Below are 15389 nucleotides of genomic sequence, written 5' to 3'. Positions count from 1 at the left end.
CCAGCCCTGAACAGACAACTGGCACAGCATACCTTGATTTATTCAGGGACAAAGACTCCCAGTTAGCTTTATTGTTGACAAAGCCCAGTACCAGTATTTTGCAATCTTTACTGGACCACTAATGTGTATATGTGTGTAACCATGGACCTGCTCAGTGAATGGTAGACTTCCCATTCCTCCCATGGCTAGGTAAAGATAATTCCTTTGAGATATGTGTTTATACTCAGATACAGACAAGTTAGTACTGCTTCTGACATAGTTACCTCCCGCTGACATGGCTAGTTGACACTCATTACCTTGTACATGTTGGCTTGATTAAAACATTTTTATTATGTGCTCTTATTCTGATCTTATTTTTAAGAGGGGTCAGTGTGCTTCTGTTATCCATGGGGAATGTACCATCCTTGATATTGAGATGTTTTGGTGTCACTTAATATCGGGATGTGTTTGTGTATTTTGGGACTAGCACTTTTTAGGATTGTGTATTTAATATCAGCCCTGTTCTTACAACATTCTGTGAGATTTTGCTTCATACAGGACTCTAATACAAAGTATAGCTTATAGCACTAACCTGCTCCTTTACCTATATATATTTTTCTTATGCATTTTTTATTTCCTTATGGTTTCAATGATTTTATTATAATAGCTTTATATTAAAGTACTTTGGCTGTAACACAAAGGACCTAGATGTAGAGCTAAGGCAAAATTAGTTTATGTATGTTTGGGATCTTTTACCCAAATAGCAAAAACAACAAGGAATCCTGTTAGTCTGAATCTGCAAAAGCGGCGAGGAGTCCTGTGGCACCTTATAGACTAACAGAAGTGTTGGAGCATAAGCTTTCGTGGGCAAAGACCCAATTTTGTCAGATGCATGTAGTGGAAATTTCCAGAGGCAAGTATAAATATGCAGGCCAGAATCAGGCTAGAGATAACGAGATGAATCCAATCAGGTAAGATGAGGCCCATTTCTAGTAGCTGATCTGGAGGTGTGAATACCAAGAGAGGAGAAGCTGCTTTTGTAGTTAGCTACCCAATCACAGTCTTTGTTTAATCCTGAGTTGATGGTGTCAAACTTGAAGATGAACTGTAGCTCAGCAGTTTCTCTTTGAAGTCTAGTCTTGAAGTTTTTTGGCTGCAGGATGGCTACCTTTAGATCTATAATTGTGTGTCCAGGGAGATTGAAGTGTTCTCCTAGAGGTTTTTGTATATTGCCATTCCTAATATCTGATTTGTGTCCATTTATTCTTTTACGTAGGGACTGTCCAGTTTGGCCAATGTATATAGCAGAAGGGCATTGTTGGCACATGATGGCGTATATTACGTTAGTAGATGTGCAGGAGAATGAACCAGTTACGGTGTGGCTGATCTGGTTAGGTCCTGTGATGGTGTTGCTGGTGTATATATAAGGTGCCACAGGACTCCTCGTCCCTTTTTAAGGAATCCTGTGGCATTTTCAAGACTAAGAGATTTATTTGGGCATACGTTTTTGTAGGTAAAACTCACTTTGTCAGGGACACAGATAGACACTATATCAAAAGAAGGGTGTTAAGACCTCAGTCAGGGTGGATTTGGCTCGCTCCCAGCAGCTGAAAGGGAGGTATGAATACCAAAGAAAGGGAAAATTGCCTTCATAGTGAAATAACCATTCTAAATCCTTATTCAGTCCTAACTTGATTGTGTTAAATTTGCAAATGAATTGCAGCTCTGATGTTTCTCTTTGTAGTTTGGTTTTGAAGTTTTTTTATAGAAGGATGGCTACTTTTAAATTCATTACTGAGTGTCTAGGGAGGTTAAAAAGTTCTACAGGTTTATGTGTTATCTTTTTTGATGCCTGGCTTGTGTTCATTTATCCTTTGGTACAGAGATTGTCCAGTTTGGCCAATATACATAGCAAAGGGGCATTGCTGGCACATGATGGCATATATCACGTTAGTAGATGTGCAGGTGGATGAGCACCTGATGGTGTGGCTTATGTGGTTAGGTCCTATGAGGGTGTTGCTTGTATAGATACGTGGACTGATTGGCAACAGGGTTCATTGCAGAGATAAGTTCCTGATTAAATGTTTCTGTGCTTGGTGGCTGCTGATGAGTATTTGCTTTAGTCTCCCAAGATCTGTGAGGGTGAGGAATGGTTTTCCAGGATAGGTTGTAGATTGCCAATGATGCGCTGGAGGGGTTTTAGCTGGGGCTGTAGGTGATAACCAGTGGTGTTCTGTTAATTTCCTTGTTGGACTTGTCCTGTAGTAGGTGACTTCTGGGTGTTGGTCTGGCTCTGTCAATCTGTTTCTTTACTTCCACAAGTGGGTATTTTAGCTTTAAAAATGCTTCATAAAGATTTTATAGGTGTTTGTCTCTGTCTGAGGGATTGGGGCAGATATGCTTGTATCTTAGGGCTTGTCTGTAGACAATGATCATGTGATATGTCATGGATGGAAGCTAGAGGAATGTAGGTAAGAAGAGCAAACAGTGGGTTTCCAGTATAGGGTGGTGTTTATGTGACCATCATTTATTTTTACTGTAGTGTGCAGGAAGTAGATCTCTTCTGTGGACTGGTCCAGACTGAGGTTGATGGTGGGGTGGAAATTGTTGAAATCCTGGTGGAATTCTTCAAGGGTCTCCTTCCCATGGATCCATATGATGAAGAGGTCATCAATGTAGTGCAAGTAGAGGAGAGGTACTAGGGGATGAGAGCTGAGGAAGAATTGTTCTAGGTCTGTCATAAAAATGTTGGTATACTGTGGGATCATGAGGGTATTCACAGCAGTGCTGCTGACTTGAAGGTATAAATTGTCCCTAAATCGGAAACGGTTGTGGGTGAGGACAAAGTCACTGTGGCATCATCTGGGGATACTGTTCCTGACAGCTTGTAGTTCATCTTCATGTGGAATACTGATGTAGAGAGCTTCTACATCTATGGCAGCCAGGATGCTGTTTTCAGAAAGATTCATTGTAGTTTCCTCAGGAAGTCAGTAGTGTCTTGAAGATAGCTAGGAGTGCTGATAGCATAGGGTCTCAGGAGAGAGTCCATATAGCCAGACAACTCTAGGGGATGTGTTTGTGTAGATTTGGTACATGCTACTGCAGGGAGTTTCTTGAGCAGATGGTGTAGCTTATTTTGCTATTGCTCATAGGGATATAAGCGACTAGCCAACTATCCAATAAGCATAAGTGTATCGGATAGTCGACTAGGGATGTGACTAGTTACTCCCCCCCCTTGCTGCCTCTATCAGAGAGCGGCAGTAAGGAGACAGCAGGAGCCGGTGCTGGGGGGAGCTGGCTTAAAAGCTGGTTCCCCCTAGCACTATCTCCATAAGGGGGTGGGGGGGTAGAGAGACAGCAAGAGTGGGGACTGAAGCAGTTTCTACTCGGAGGGGTTCTGCTGCAATTCTGCTTTTGAAATGTACAAAAGCCCCAGCAGGACTCTTGCACATTTCAAAAGCAGAAGCCCGGCAAGGAGCATGGGGCCATCCGGGGACTCTGGCCCAGAACTCCCTGCGGGGCTTCTGCTTTTGAACTGTAGCAAGAGCCAAGTAGGTAGCCTCCTGTTTATAAACTGTCCTATTCATGATGGCTACAGTGCCTCCTTTGTCAGCCTCTTTGATTAAATAGCAAAATTGGTTGACATATGTTCAAGATCTTTCTCTTAAATAAAAAGTAATAAGATAAAGGATAAGGTTCATATATGGCTACACTATTTAACATAGATATATAACAAATACTGTTTATCTTTCTCCAATCCCTTGCACAAGATGGATTATATAATATTTCTACACTGAAGAAGTTGGTTTTGAATGGGTACTACTGGCTGTGTGGAATTATTCCCACTCTTCTTCTCTCTGGTCTGATCATCCTCATCTATCTCCAGCCATGCAGGATGCTTCCACAACCTCTTGCTTCTGGTCATTACAAATCATGAGGCTGCATTTTGGACTTTATTTCTGATTTTCTGGTGGCCAGCTCCATTTTTCCTTGAATCTGGGGTATCAGTGTTTACTGAACTTGACTATATGGGAATGCCTCAGCTTCTCAGTACTATCTCATAAGAACATAAGAACGGCCATACTGGGTCAGACCAAAGGTCGATCTAGCCCAGTAGCTTGTCTACCGACAGTGGCCAGCACCAGGTGCCCCAGAGAGGGTGGACCGAAGACAATGATCAAGCGATTTGTCTCCTGCCATCCTTCTCCAGCCTCTGACAAACTGAGGCCAGGGACACCATTTCTATCCCTGGCTAATAGCCTTTTATGGACCTAACCTCCATGAAATTATCTAGCTTCTCTTTAAACTTTGTTATAGTCCTAGCCTTCACAGCCTCCTTTGGCAAGGCTTTCCACAGGTTGACTATGCGCTGTGTGAAGAAGAACTTTCTTGTATTAGTTTTAAACCTGCTACCCATTAACTTCATTTGGTGTCCTCTAGTTCTTCTATTATGGGAACTAATAAATAACTTTTCTTTATTCGCCCTCTCCACACAACTCATGATTTTATAGACCTCTATCCTATCCCCCCTCAGTCTCCTCTTTTCTAAACTGAAAAGTCCCAATCGTTTTAACCTCCCTTCATATGGGACCCGTTCCAAACCCCTAATCATTTTAGTTGCCCTTTTCTGAACCCTTTCCAAGGCCAAAATATCTTTTTTGAGGTGAAGAGACCACATCTGTACACAGTATTCAAGATGTGGGCGTACCATAGTTTTATACAGGGCAATAAGATATTCTGTGTCTTATTTTCTATCCCTTTCTTAATAATTCCTAGCATCCTATTTGCCTTTTTGACCGCTGCTGCACACTGTGTGGAAGTTTTCAGGGAACTATCCATGATAGCTCCAAAATCTCTTTCCTGATTTGTCGCAGCCAAATTAGCCCCCATCATACTATACGTATAGTTGGGGTTATTTTTCCCAATGTACATTACTTTATACTTATCCACATTAAATTTCATTTGCCATTTTGTTGCCCAATAACTCAGTTTGGTGAGATCTTTTTGGAGTCCCTCACACTCTGCTTCTATCTTGACTATCCTAAACAGTTTGGTATCATCCGCAAACTTTACCACCTCACTGCTTACCCCTTTCTCCAGATCATTTATGAGTAAGTTGAACAGGGTTGGTCCCAGGTCTGACCCTTGGGGGTCACCACTAGTTACCCTTCTCCATTCTGAAAATTTACCATTTATTCCTACCCTTTGTTTCCTGTCTTTTAACCAGTTCTCAATCCAAGAAAGGACCTTCCCTCTTATCCCATGGCCATGTAATTTACACAAGAGCCTTTGGTGAGGGACCTTGGTTAAGGCTTTCTGAAAATCTAAGTATACTATATCTACTGGATCCCCCTTGTCTGAATGTTTGTTAACCCCTTCAAAGAACTCTAATAGATTAGTTAAGACACGATTTCCCTTTACAGAAACCATGTTGACTTTTGTCCAACAAATTATGTTCTTCTACGTGCCTCACAATATTATTCTTTACTATTGTTTCGACTAATTTGCCCAGTACTGAAGTTAGACTTACTGGTCTGTAATTGACAGGATTGCCTCTAGAGCCCTTTTTAAATATTGGTGTCACATTAGCTACCTTCCAGTCATTAGGTACGGAAGCCGATTTAAAGGATAGGTTACAAACCACAGATAATAGTTCAGCAATTTCCCATTTGAGTTCTTATAGAACCCTTGGATGAATGCCATCCGGTCCCAGAGATTTGTTGACATTAAGTTTTTCTATTTGTTCCAAAACCTCCTCTAATGACACTTCAATCCGGGACAGTTCCTCAGATTCATCACCCACAAAGGACGGTGCAGATTTGGGAATCTCCCTAACATGCTCAGCCATGAAGACTGAAGCAAAGAAATCATTTAGTTTCTTCGCAATGGCTTTATCATCCTTGATGGCTCCTTTTATATCTCGATCATCAAGGGGACCCACAGTTTTTTTAGCAGGCTTCCTGCTTCTAATGTACTTAAAAAACATTTTGTTATTTCTTTTTGAGTTTTTGGCTAGCTGTTCCTCAAAATCTTTTTTTGCTTTTCCTATTACATTTTTATACTTGATTTGACAGTGTTTATATTCCTTTCTATTTATCGCACTAGGATTGGACTTCCACTTCTTAAAAGATGCCTTTTTGTCCCTCACTGCTTCTTTTACATGGTAGTTAAGCCATGGTGACTCTTTTTTAGGTCTCTTGCTATGTTTTTTAATTTGGGGTATACATTTAAGTTGGGCATCTATTATGGTGTCTTTAAAAAGTTTCCATGCAGCTTGCAGGGATTTGGCTCTAGTCGCTGTGCCTTTTAATTTCTGTTTAACTAACCTCCTCATTTTTGTGTAATTCCCCTTTTTGAAATTAAATGCCAGAGTTCTGGACTGCTGAGGTGTTCTTCCCACCACAGGAATGTTAAATGTTATTATATTATGGTCACTATTCCCAAGCGGTCCTGTAATGGTTATCTCCTGGACCTGATCCTGCGCTCCACTCAGGACTAAATCGAGAATTGCCTCTCCCCTTGTGGGTTCCTGTACCAGCTGCTCCAAGCAGCATTCATTTAAGCCATTGAGAAATTTTCTCTCTGCTTCTCTTCCTGAAGTGATATGTATCAAGTCAATAGGGGCAGGGCTAGACAAATAATTCAATCTACTCACCCGTGGCGAGTAGATCGCAACCCGAAGAGCTGGGTTTGGGCGATCTGCATATGCGCAGAACGATCTGCGCATGTGCAGATCGCCGGACAGCGTGGCTGGCGAGCGGGGCTCACCGTGGTTCGGCGAGCCCTGAATATGGGGATAATTAAAATCCCCCATTATTATAGAGTTCTTTATTTTGGTAGCTTCTCTAATCTCCCTCAGCATTTCAATGTCAGTATCGCTGTCCTCATAAGGTGGCCAATAATATATCCCTACTGCTAATTTCTTATTATTGGAGCATGGAATTACTATCTATAGTGATTCTATTGAACATGTTGATTCATTTAATATTTTTATTTCATTTGATTCTACATTATCTTTCTCATACAGTGCCACTCCGCCACCCACACGGCCTGCTCTATCCTTCTGGTATATTTTATATCCCGGTATGATTGTGTCCCACAGATTTTCCTCATTCCACCAGGTTTCAGTGATGCCTATTATGTCAATCTCCTCCTTTAATACAAGGTACTCTAGTTCACCCATCTTATTAGTCAGACTCCTAGCATTTGTGTAGAAACACTTTAAGAATTTGCCACTGCTTATTTGTCTGCCTTTCCCTGATGCATTGGATTCCTTTATATGCGGTTGTTTGTCTGCTCTGGCCCATGGTTTGTCCTCTCCTCTCCTCTCTTTCTGACTACAGCTTAGAGATTCTCTATCAATGAATTCTCCTCTAAGAGAATTGGTTACCCTTCGTAACCAATACCCCCAGCTATCTCCGAGACACTACTGACTTCCTAAGGAAACTACAAAACATCGATAACATCCCCAATAATACCATTCTTGCCACCATGGATGTAGAAGCTCTATATACCAACATCTCACATGAAGACGGATTACAAGCAATTAGAAACACTATCCCAGAGGACACTACTGCCAACCTGATAGCAGACCTATGTAACTTTTGTCATGGCTCCTTCCCCACTCTGGCATGAAAAATGCAGAAGTGGGGGCCAGCAAGTGTACCCCAAAGCCTTATCTACCAGGCTTTGGTATAAAACTTCCCCCAAGATCTTAAAAACCTAGATCTTGGGAATAAAACTTCTGCTGCCACCACCCAAATGTTGCTAAAGAAACCAGGGGAAAGATCATTTGGGAAATCTTCCCCCTAAAATAAAAATCAGGGCACACCATTAACCACTGCCAGGTTAATAAAAAGAAAAGAAAGAACTTTTATTATTACAACAATATTCCTGTTGCAACCATAATGACTAGATAGGGAGTTAACAAAATATACTCATGGAGAAACTCCATGGGCCTAGAACTTAGTTACAAAGAAAAGCCAAAACATCTTTTAGGCAGTGCCAGATCTCAGATCCCATACCCAATCCATAACACAATAAAACCTAACGAAACTACCTAAACTTTACCCTACTTACAGAAAATGAAGAATGGTGTCTTGGAGAGAGAGAGACATGCTTGTCCCTCTCTGTAGCTGCAGAGAACTCACTCAGAGAGACAAAAGGGAGAAAAGAAAAAAACCCAAATTCCTTTGTCCCAGTTTGAAAAGTCCCACCTACATTCCTATTGGTCACTCCACCTGGCTAGGTGTAGTTAACCCCTTAATCCCCAGGCTGCTGGCTAACCCTCATAATCATGACAACTTTGTTCTCACCCACAATTATTTCCAGTTTGAGAACAACTTATACCTCCAGATCAGCGGCACAGCCATGGGTACACGCATGGCCCCACAGTATGCTAACATCTTTATGGCTGACCTAGAACAACGTTTCCTCAACTCCCGTCCCCTTTCACCCCTTCTCTACCTACGGTACATCGATGACATCTTTATGATCTGGACACATGGCCAAGAAACACTGGAGATATTCCACAGAGATTTCAACAACCTATACCCCACCATCAACCTCAGCCTGGACCACTCTACATGAGAGATCCACTTCCTGGACACCACCGTACAAATCAACAATGGAAAATTAGACACCACTCTCTACAGAAAACCCACCGACTCATACAGTTACCTACATGCATCCAGCTCCCCTCCAGAACACACCACACGATCCATCGTCTATAGCCAAGCCCTTCGATACAACCGCATCTGCTCTAACCCCACTGACAGAGACCAGAAGCTTCAGGATCTCTACCAAGCATTTATAAATCTCAACTACCCACCCAGAGAAATAAAAAAGCAAATTGAAAGACCAGACGAATACCTAGAAACCATCTACTTCAAGACAGACCCAAGAAAACCAACAATAGAACACCACTTGTCATCACCTACAACCCCCAACTTAAACCTGTCCAACACATTATCAATAAACTACAGCCTATATTGGAACAGGATACCATACTCAAAGAGGCTCTGGGAGACAGACCCATAGTCTCCTATAGACAACCACCTAACCTCAAGATGATTCTTACCAACCACCACAGGACATACCACACTAATACCAACCCTGGTACCTTCTCTTGCAACAAACCCTGTTGCCAGCTTTGTCCACATATTCATTCTGCTGATACCATTATTGGACCTAACCAAGTGAGTTATAAGATCAAGAACACATATTCCTGCGCATCCAGAAATATAATCTATGCTATCATGTGCCGAAAGTGTCTGTCTGCTATGTACATTGGACAAACATCTCAGACACTTCGCCAAAGGATTAATGCCCACAAAACAGATATCAGACAAGATCACAAAGAGAAAACAGTTTCTTGCCACTTTAACCAGAAAGGACACTCTCTAAATGACTTAGTCACCTGCATTCTGCTACAAAGACCTTTTACATCTGCACTTGAAAGGGAATCCTCTGAACTGTCATTCATGTTAAAATTCGAAACTTGCCAATAAGGACTTAACAAGACTTTGAACTTTCTCACCCATTACCAAGACAGTTTCCCCAATTATCACCTGTAATACCATTAACTCACAAACATCCCACTCTCCCTACCTTTAATATCAGCAATTCACAGACACTTACCTTCCTTCCTCCCCCTTTCCACCCCCCCGCATCCCCCTTCTGTTCTGCAATGTGATTTGTCCTTTTCATATTTGTTCATTTTTTTTAATTGTATCCTTTGGTATATATGGTTGTGACTACTTTCTTCCACTATTTGATCTGAGGAAGTGGGTCTGGCCCACGAAAGCTCATCATCTAATAAACCATCTTGTTAGTCTTTAAAGTGCTACATTGTCCTGCATTTTGCTTCAACTACCCCAGACTAACACGGCTACATTTCTATCACTCCTCTAAGAGAAGTCTCCATCCGATTTATGTGCATCTCTGCACCAATTGGCTTTCCCCCATCTCTGTTTGCCCCTCCTTGCAGCATGGCCACCAATTTACATTTCATGAACAGGAAGTCATTTCAGGCAGTAAAAAAAAAAAGGCACATCTGTTGCACCTCACCATCACTGTTCATTGCTGGCCATCTTGAAATGACATATAGAAACAAACCTGGTAGGAAAACCTCTCACGATCTTTCTCTCAACTTTCTCTAAAACTCTCATATTAGCTGCCCTTTTTTCAGGGCTCTTGAGTTTGCTTAGTAAGTGACCTAGTCTCCCTACTCTGCCCCACACCACCAAGGAGCAATTAACCACTCAGACTTTAAACTAGGCTGATCAAAGCTTCAAGGATTGGAACCTCATGACCTTTACCATGGCACCAAGCAACAGATCCATGTCAGATGCTTACTCAGATACCTACAACTCAGCTATGCAGACACTATACAGGGAACAAAGTCAAAGAATCAATAGCCAGACGAAATGCACCACACCACAAATAATTCTCTGCTCCTAACTCCAGAGATTCCACAGGGATACCCTCAGGAACACCTGCTGTCTGTTCTGGTTACAAAGAATACTCTATGGCTATGTTTACACTGGCATGATTTTGCGCAAGAACTCTTTTGCGGAAGAGTTCTTGTGCAAAAACTCTTCCAGAAGAGAGCGTCTACACTGGCATGTGCCTTTGCGCACGAGCATCCATGCCAGTGTAGATGTTCTCTTGCGCAAGAAAGCTCTGATGGCCATTTTAACCATAGGGCTTTCTTGCACAAGAAATTCATGTTGCCTGTCTACACTGGCCTCTTGCGCAAGAACAGTTGCGCAAGAGGGCTTATTCCTGAGCCGGAGCATCACAGTTCTTGCACAAGAAGCACTGATTTCATACATTAGAACAGGGGTGTCCAAACTTTTTTCAAAGAGGGCCAGATTTGAAGAAGTGAACATGCGTGAGGGCCGTCCCTGCACTCTCAGCCCCAAGACGGAGGGCCCGCGGGGTCGGAGGCGGGCGGAGAGCGCAGGGCACGGCGGCCCGGGGGCAGGGCGAACCCGCAGCTGAGCGGGGGAGCGGGGCTGCGGACGTGCCCTACAGGGCAGGCTCTAGGACCGCGGAGGCCATGGGCGGCGGCGGCGTGGCTGGAAGCGGCGCGCTGGGCACGCCAGTTCAAAAGAGCGCCGGGGAGCCAGGAGAGGGGGAGGAAGCGGGGGCCGTATTAAACCGGAACACGGGCCGCAATTGGCCCGCGGGCCGGACTTTGGACATGCCTGCATTAGAATGTCAGTGTTCTTGCGCAAGAACTCGCGGCCAGTGTAGACAGGCAGCAAGTTTTGTCGCATAAGCGGTTGCTTTTGCGGAAGATCATACCAATGTAGATGCAGCCTAACTGCTCAGTGAACAATCACATTAGGTACTTTTGACAGAACAAGTGGCTTGGTACAGCTGGATATGAATCTCTACCTGGGATCCCCTCCCGGAGCAGCTAGGAAATGTGACTGGATGGATAGCACATGGGTAGAGACCTGCAAATCCTCAGATATCCACTTTAAATCTGTGGGTATCTGCAGCTTGTTTTTGCAGATCTGGATGCCTGTACAAATGTTGGATTTAGACCCCCTACACATTTGCGGATAGCCGTGGGTCTCCACACCTGCGGCCACAGACATCCACAGCTCATTTTTGCAGATATGGACGGGGATACAAATTGTATTCTCTGGCAGGTGGGTGCAAAGGAAAGCATATTTCTAAGGAACCCTTCCCTGAACAGATGGGAAACAGGCGGGGGTAGGTGCGGTAAGCCACGCCCCACAGGAGCAGAAGAGAAAAGTGAAGAGGCAGGGGGCGCGTGCGACTTTTATTGGGCCACCTCAGGGTCACGTGGGAGTGAAATCGCCCAGCCCTGGACTCTCCTCGAGGCACCAAGGCCCCGCCTCTCGCTGAGGCAGAGAGCGCGCGCCCCTTCCCCTGGGCCAGGCGACCGTTATGGTCGTTGGGACTCGAGCCCCGCCACACGAGCGTTCCACCGCTGAGATTTGAAACACCCGCCCCCTTCCCGCGCAGAGCGTCCCGCCCCACCAATCAGCGACCGAGGCCTGCACACGCCCCTCCCCCCGCCCGTGAGGGGGCCGGCCGCCCTCTCCCGGGCACCGCAAGGCAGCAGTGGCGCCTCTGCAGGCAGCCCGGAGAACCGCGGCGCCCGCCCAGCCCAGGGTGCCGAGGGGCAGCGCGCGTCGGCCCGGCCGCGTCGCACCCAAACCCGCCCCCTTGCTTACCACGTATCCCCCCACACGTAGAGGAAGTTCCCATCCACCACGGCGCAGTGGCCGCTCCGCTCCTCGGCCACGCAGAACTGCTGAGGGGGGGGAGGCCCCGCCGCCATGTTACGAAAGGGAGGGGGGAGCTGGGAGGCGGCTGCCGCAGCGACCGTGCCCCGCCACCGCCTTCTGGAGCGCCACCTGCTCGCCGCCGCGCGCTCACCCCCCTCCCCCCCGGGCGGACGGGAAGCGGAGAGGGTCCAAACTGGGGAGTCGCGGAAGGCGCAGCACAGCAGCGCCCCCTTCCTCCTCCCCCCCCGCCCCAACTCGGGTGTGCGCTCACGGGGGAGGGGGTCAGGTACAGGGGGAGGGGGCTCAGCTGGGCGCAGGGTGGCTGCCTAGGCAGGGCCCTGCTGGTTTGCTCCCCGTTTGGACACAGCAATGAGCCCCCCCCCCCCGCCTTTGCTCTAGCTGGGGTCACGCACCCCCCAGGGATGAAAGATTCATTGCCAATTCAGAGATGGTGCCGTCTTAGGACATGTCCAGGGTTTTCCCCCCCACCCGTCACTGTCACGGGTGCAAATCTTTTCTGGCAAAGAGGGGCATTACCACCCCTATGCCAGAGCAGCAGGACATCCCCTGGCATCATCCTTACCTACGTTATTATGTGCATCAGAGGCCTGTCAGTATTACCCAATTGTAGTGTGTGAGTGAACATGATACTGAATGACACAGGTAGGACGCTGCTGACCCTGATTTGTCCTGATCTGTGCTGACAATTAAATTGTGGTCAGTGGCCTTACGTCAACCAATGGTGGTCAAACATAATAGGAACAAAAGAACTGTGGCAATCATCAGTCTCATCCATTATTGTCCTGTCCATCGATACTAAATGCTTTTCAGAGAAAGATGCAAGAAACCTCACAGTGGATAGATATGGGATAATCAGTGTCCCATGACAGTTTTATGCCAATCCTTATTGGAGACTGGTTTAAATACTTATGTTTATAGCCTTGCAAATAACATTTTGTAATGTAGGGTGTGTCTAGACTACCTAGTTTTGTCGACAAAAGTGGACTTTTGTCGACAAAACTATACCAGCGTCTACACTACCGCTGAGTTCTGTCGACATAACGTCGACAGAACTCAGCAGTTTTGTTGACGCTGGTATACCTCATTTTACGAGGCATAACACCTTCTGTCGACAGAACTCTGTCGACAGAAGGTGTTATTGCCTGTAACGTTGCGTCCAGACTACGGAGTACTGTCGACAAAGCAGCTTGCTTTGTCGACAGAACTCAATGTGTCTGGACGCTCTTTGTCGACGGAAATTGTGTCGACAGTGTCTGTCGACAAAACTTCCGTCGACAAAACGCGGTAGTCTAGACGTACCCGTAGACAAACACCGTGGAATAGTAAAATTCTGAAGTGCAGAAGGTCTAGAAAGAATAATTCAAACCCTTGGAAGATTTGGAGTATACATCTGGGGATGACCCAGCACCTCTAATAAGGTATTTGTGTACAATGTTCCCTCTAATTTTTTCTATTCATGTGCGGAATACATTTTGTTACGTGCACCTAAGCATTCACCAATGTGCATCACCAGTAGAAACACTGGTGACAGCTGTGGGTATTGTAGGTGCTCTGTAAATCAGCTGGGTGTCATTTTAATCTCTTCTGGATGGCCACCCAAGTACTCAGCTTACAGGGAACACTGTGTATCAATAATTGGAGTGGTATAAATACATAGATAGGTTAGTGTTTTCAAATCAGTGGCATCATATTTGAAAGCAGCATTAGTAATGCTACATCATGAAAGGAATATCACAAGAAATGTTATACTCCATTTTAATTACACACCATTTTAATTTTCTTCTTGTCTAGTTTTTGTCGTCTATTTCTAATTTCATTCACACATTTAATAAAACAGCGTCACAGTTATGGGCTTTGACAGATTGACAGCCACATTGCTGGTGGCCTACTTTATTGTGCCAAGTATTGGGAGCAATGATTATGCTATCCCAGTGATACAGCTTGTTCTGCTGCAGTTCTTTTAATCCATGCACCCTTTTCTGCAGTGCTATTTACATCTCTGAACACAGCAAAAAATTGGGGACTATATGAAAGGAAGGGAAATACTAACTCAGTGTATTCAGAGGAAACCCTAAAATTAACTAACCTCTGGAAAGGAGCAGGAAAGTTGCTACTTGCATACACCAATCTGAAAACACAAATGTTTGGACCCTACTCTCCATGAACGAACTTCAAAAATCCAAAACCAGGAGATTAGTTTCGTTCCGTTACTTAGAGCAATACTTCCTGAAGGGAGGTTCCAAAGAGGCTGGAGAGAGGCTGTTCTCAGTAGTGAGGGATGGCAGAACTAGGAGCAATGGTCTCAAGTTGCAGGGGGAGAGGTTCAGGTTGGATATTAGGAAAAACTATTTTACTAGGATGGTGGGGAAGCACTGGGATGGGTTTTCTGGGGAGGGGGTGGAATGTCCATCCCAAGAAGTTTTTAAGTCCCAGCTTGACAATGCCCTGACTGGGATGATTGAGTTGGGGTTGATCCTGCTTTGGGCAGGGGGTTGGACTCGATGATTCCTGAGGTTTCTGCCAGCTCTATGGTTCTATGCTTCTGAAAAGGCTATCGTTAGTTGGACCGCTTCAGAGTGGTAGCCGGGTGAGTCTGTAACAGGAAAAACTTAAAAAACAACAGACTAGTAGCACCTTAAAGACGAACAAAACACGCAGCTGAAACGTTTCACTGATATGACCAGAAAATGATAACGGTGCACACAGTGACTGGAGGTAGCACTCGGGAGGAGGTACACCGCCTTTCCCCAGTGCTCCCGCCAACATTTTAATTGCTCGATGGGGTGCCCCCCCATGCTCCCTCCCTATCTCTGTGGAAGTGGGTCTGGCCCACGAACGCTCATCATCTAATAAACCATCTCGTTAGTCTTTAAAGTGCTGCATTGTCCTGCATGTTGCTATCTCTGTGGGTGAGCCTCTCTGCCGGGGCAGGCAAGTGGCCCCTACAGGGGAGAGCGGACTGGCTCTAACAGCATTTCCGTGCTCTATTCCGCGAGCTGCTGGGCTTTTTTGGACTTCTGAGGAGGGGGGAAGCGTGCCCCGCTCGCAGTGCTGCCCCCAGGGCGGGCAGGGGCTGCTGGGACACTAGGCAGGGAGGCGCTGGGACCGATTTGGCGGCAC

General features: G+C 45.4%; 1 protein-coding gene across 1 annotated transcript in view; it reads right to left on the bottom strand.

The window, feature by feature from the left end:
- KLHDC1 (kelch domain containing 1) overlaps nt 1-12414 on the bottom strand; it is a 51558-nt gene extending 39144 nt beyond the window's left edge. Inside the window, exons 1-2 of the mRNA XM_089778267.1 lie at nt 12198-12414; nt 9078-9081 (exon numbers count right to left, since the gene is read on the bottom strand). Coding sequence (XP_089634393.1) covers nt 9078-9081; nt 12198-12301 — 108 coding nt within the window. The 5' untranslated portion in view covers nt 12302-12414. The remainder of the gene's footprint in view (nt 1-9077; nt 9082-12197) is intronic.
- Between the last annotated feature and the right edge of the window lie 2975 nt (nt 12415-15389).

This window comes from Pelodiscus sinensis, chromosome 5 (genome assembly GCF_052426305.1).
Source record: "Pelodiscus sinensis isolate ZL-2025 chromosome 5, ASM5242630v1, whole genome shotgun sequence".
Classification (NCBI taxonomy): domain Eukaryota; kingdom Metazoa; phylum Chordata; order Testudines; family Trionychidae; genus Pelodiscus; species Pelodiscus sinensis.
The sequence above is the reverse complement of the archived record's forward strand: the minus strand, read 5'-3'. Positions and strand labels throughout refer to the sequence as shown.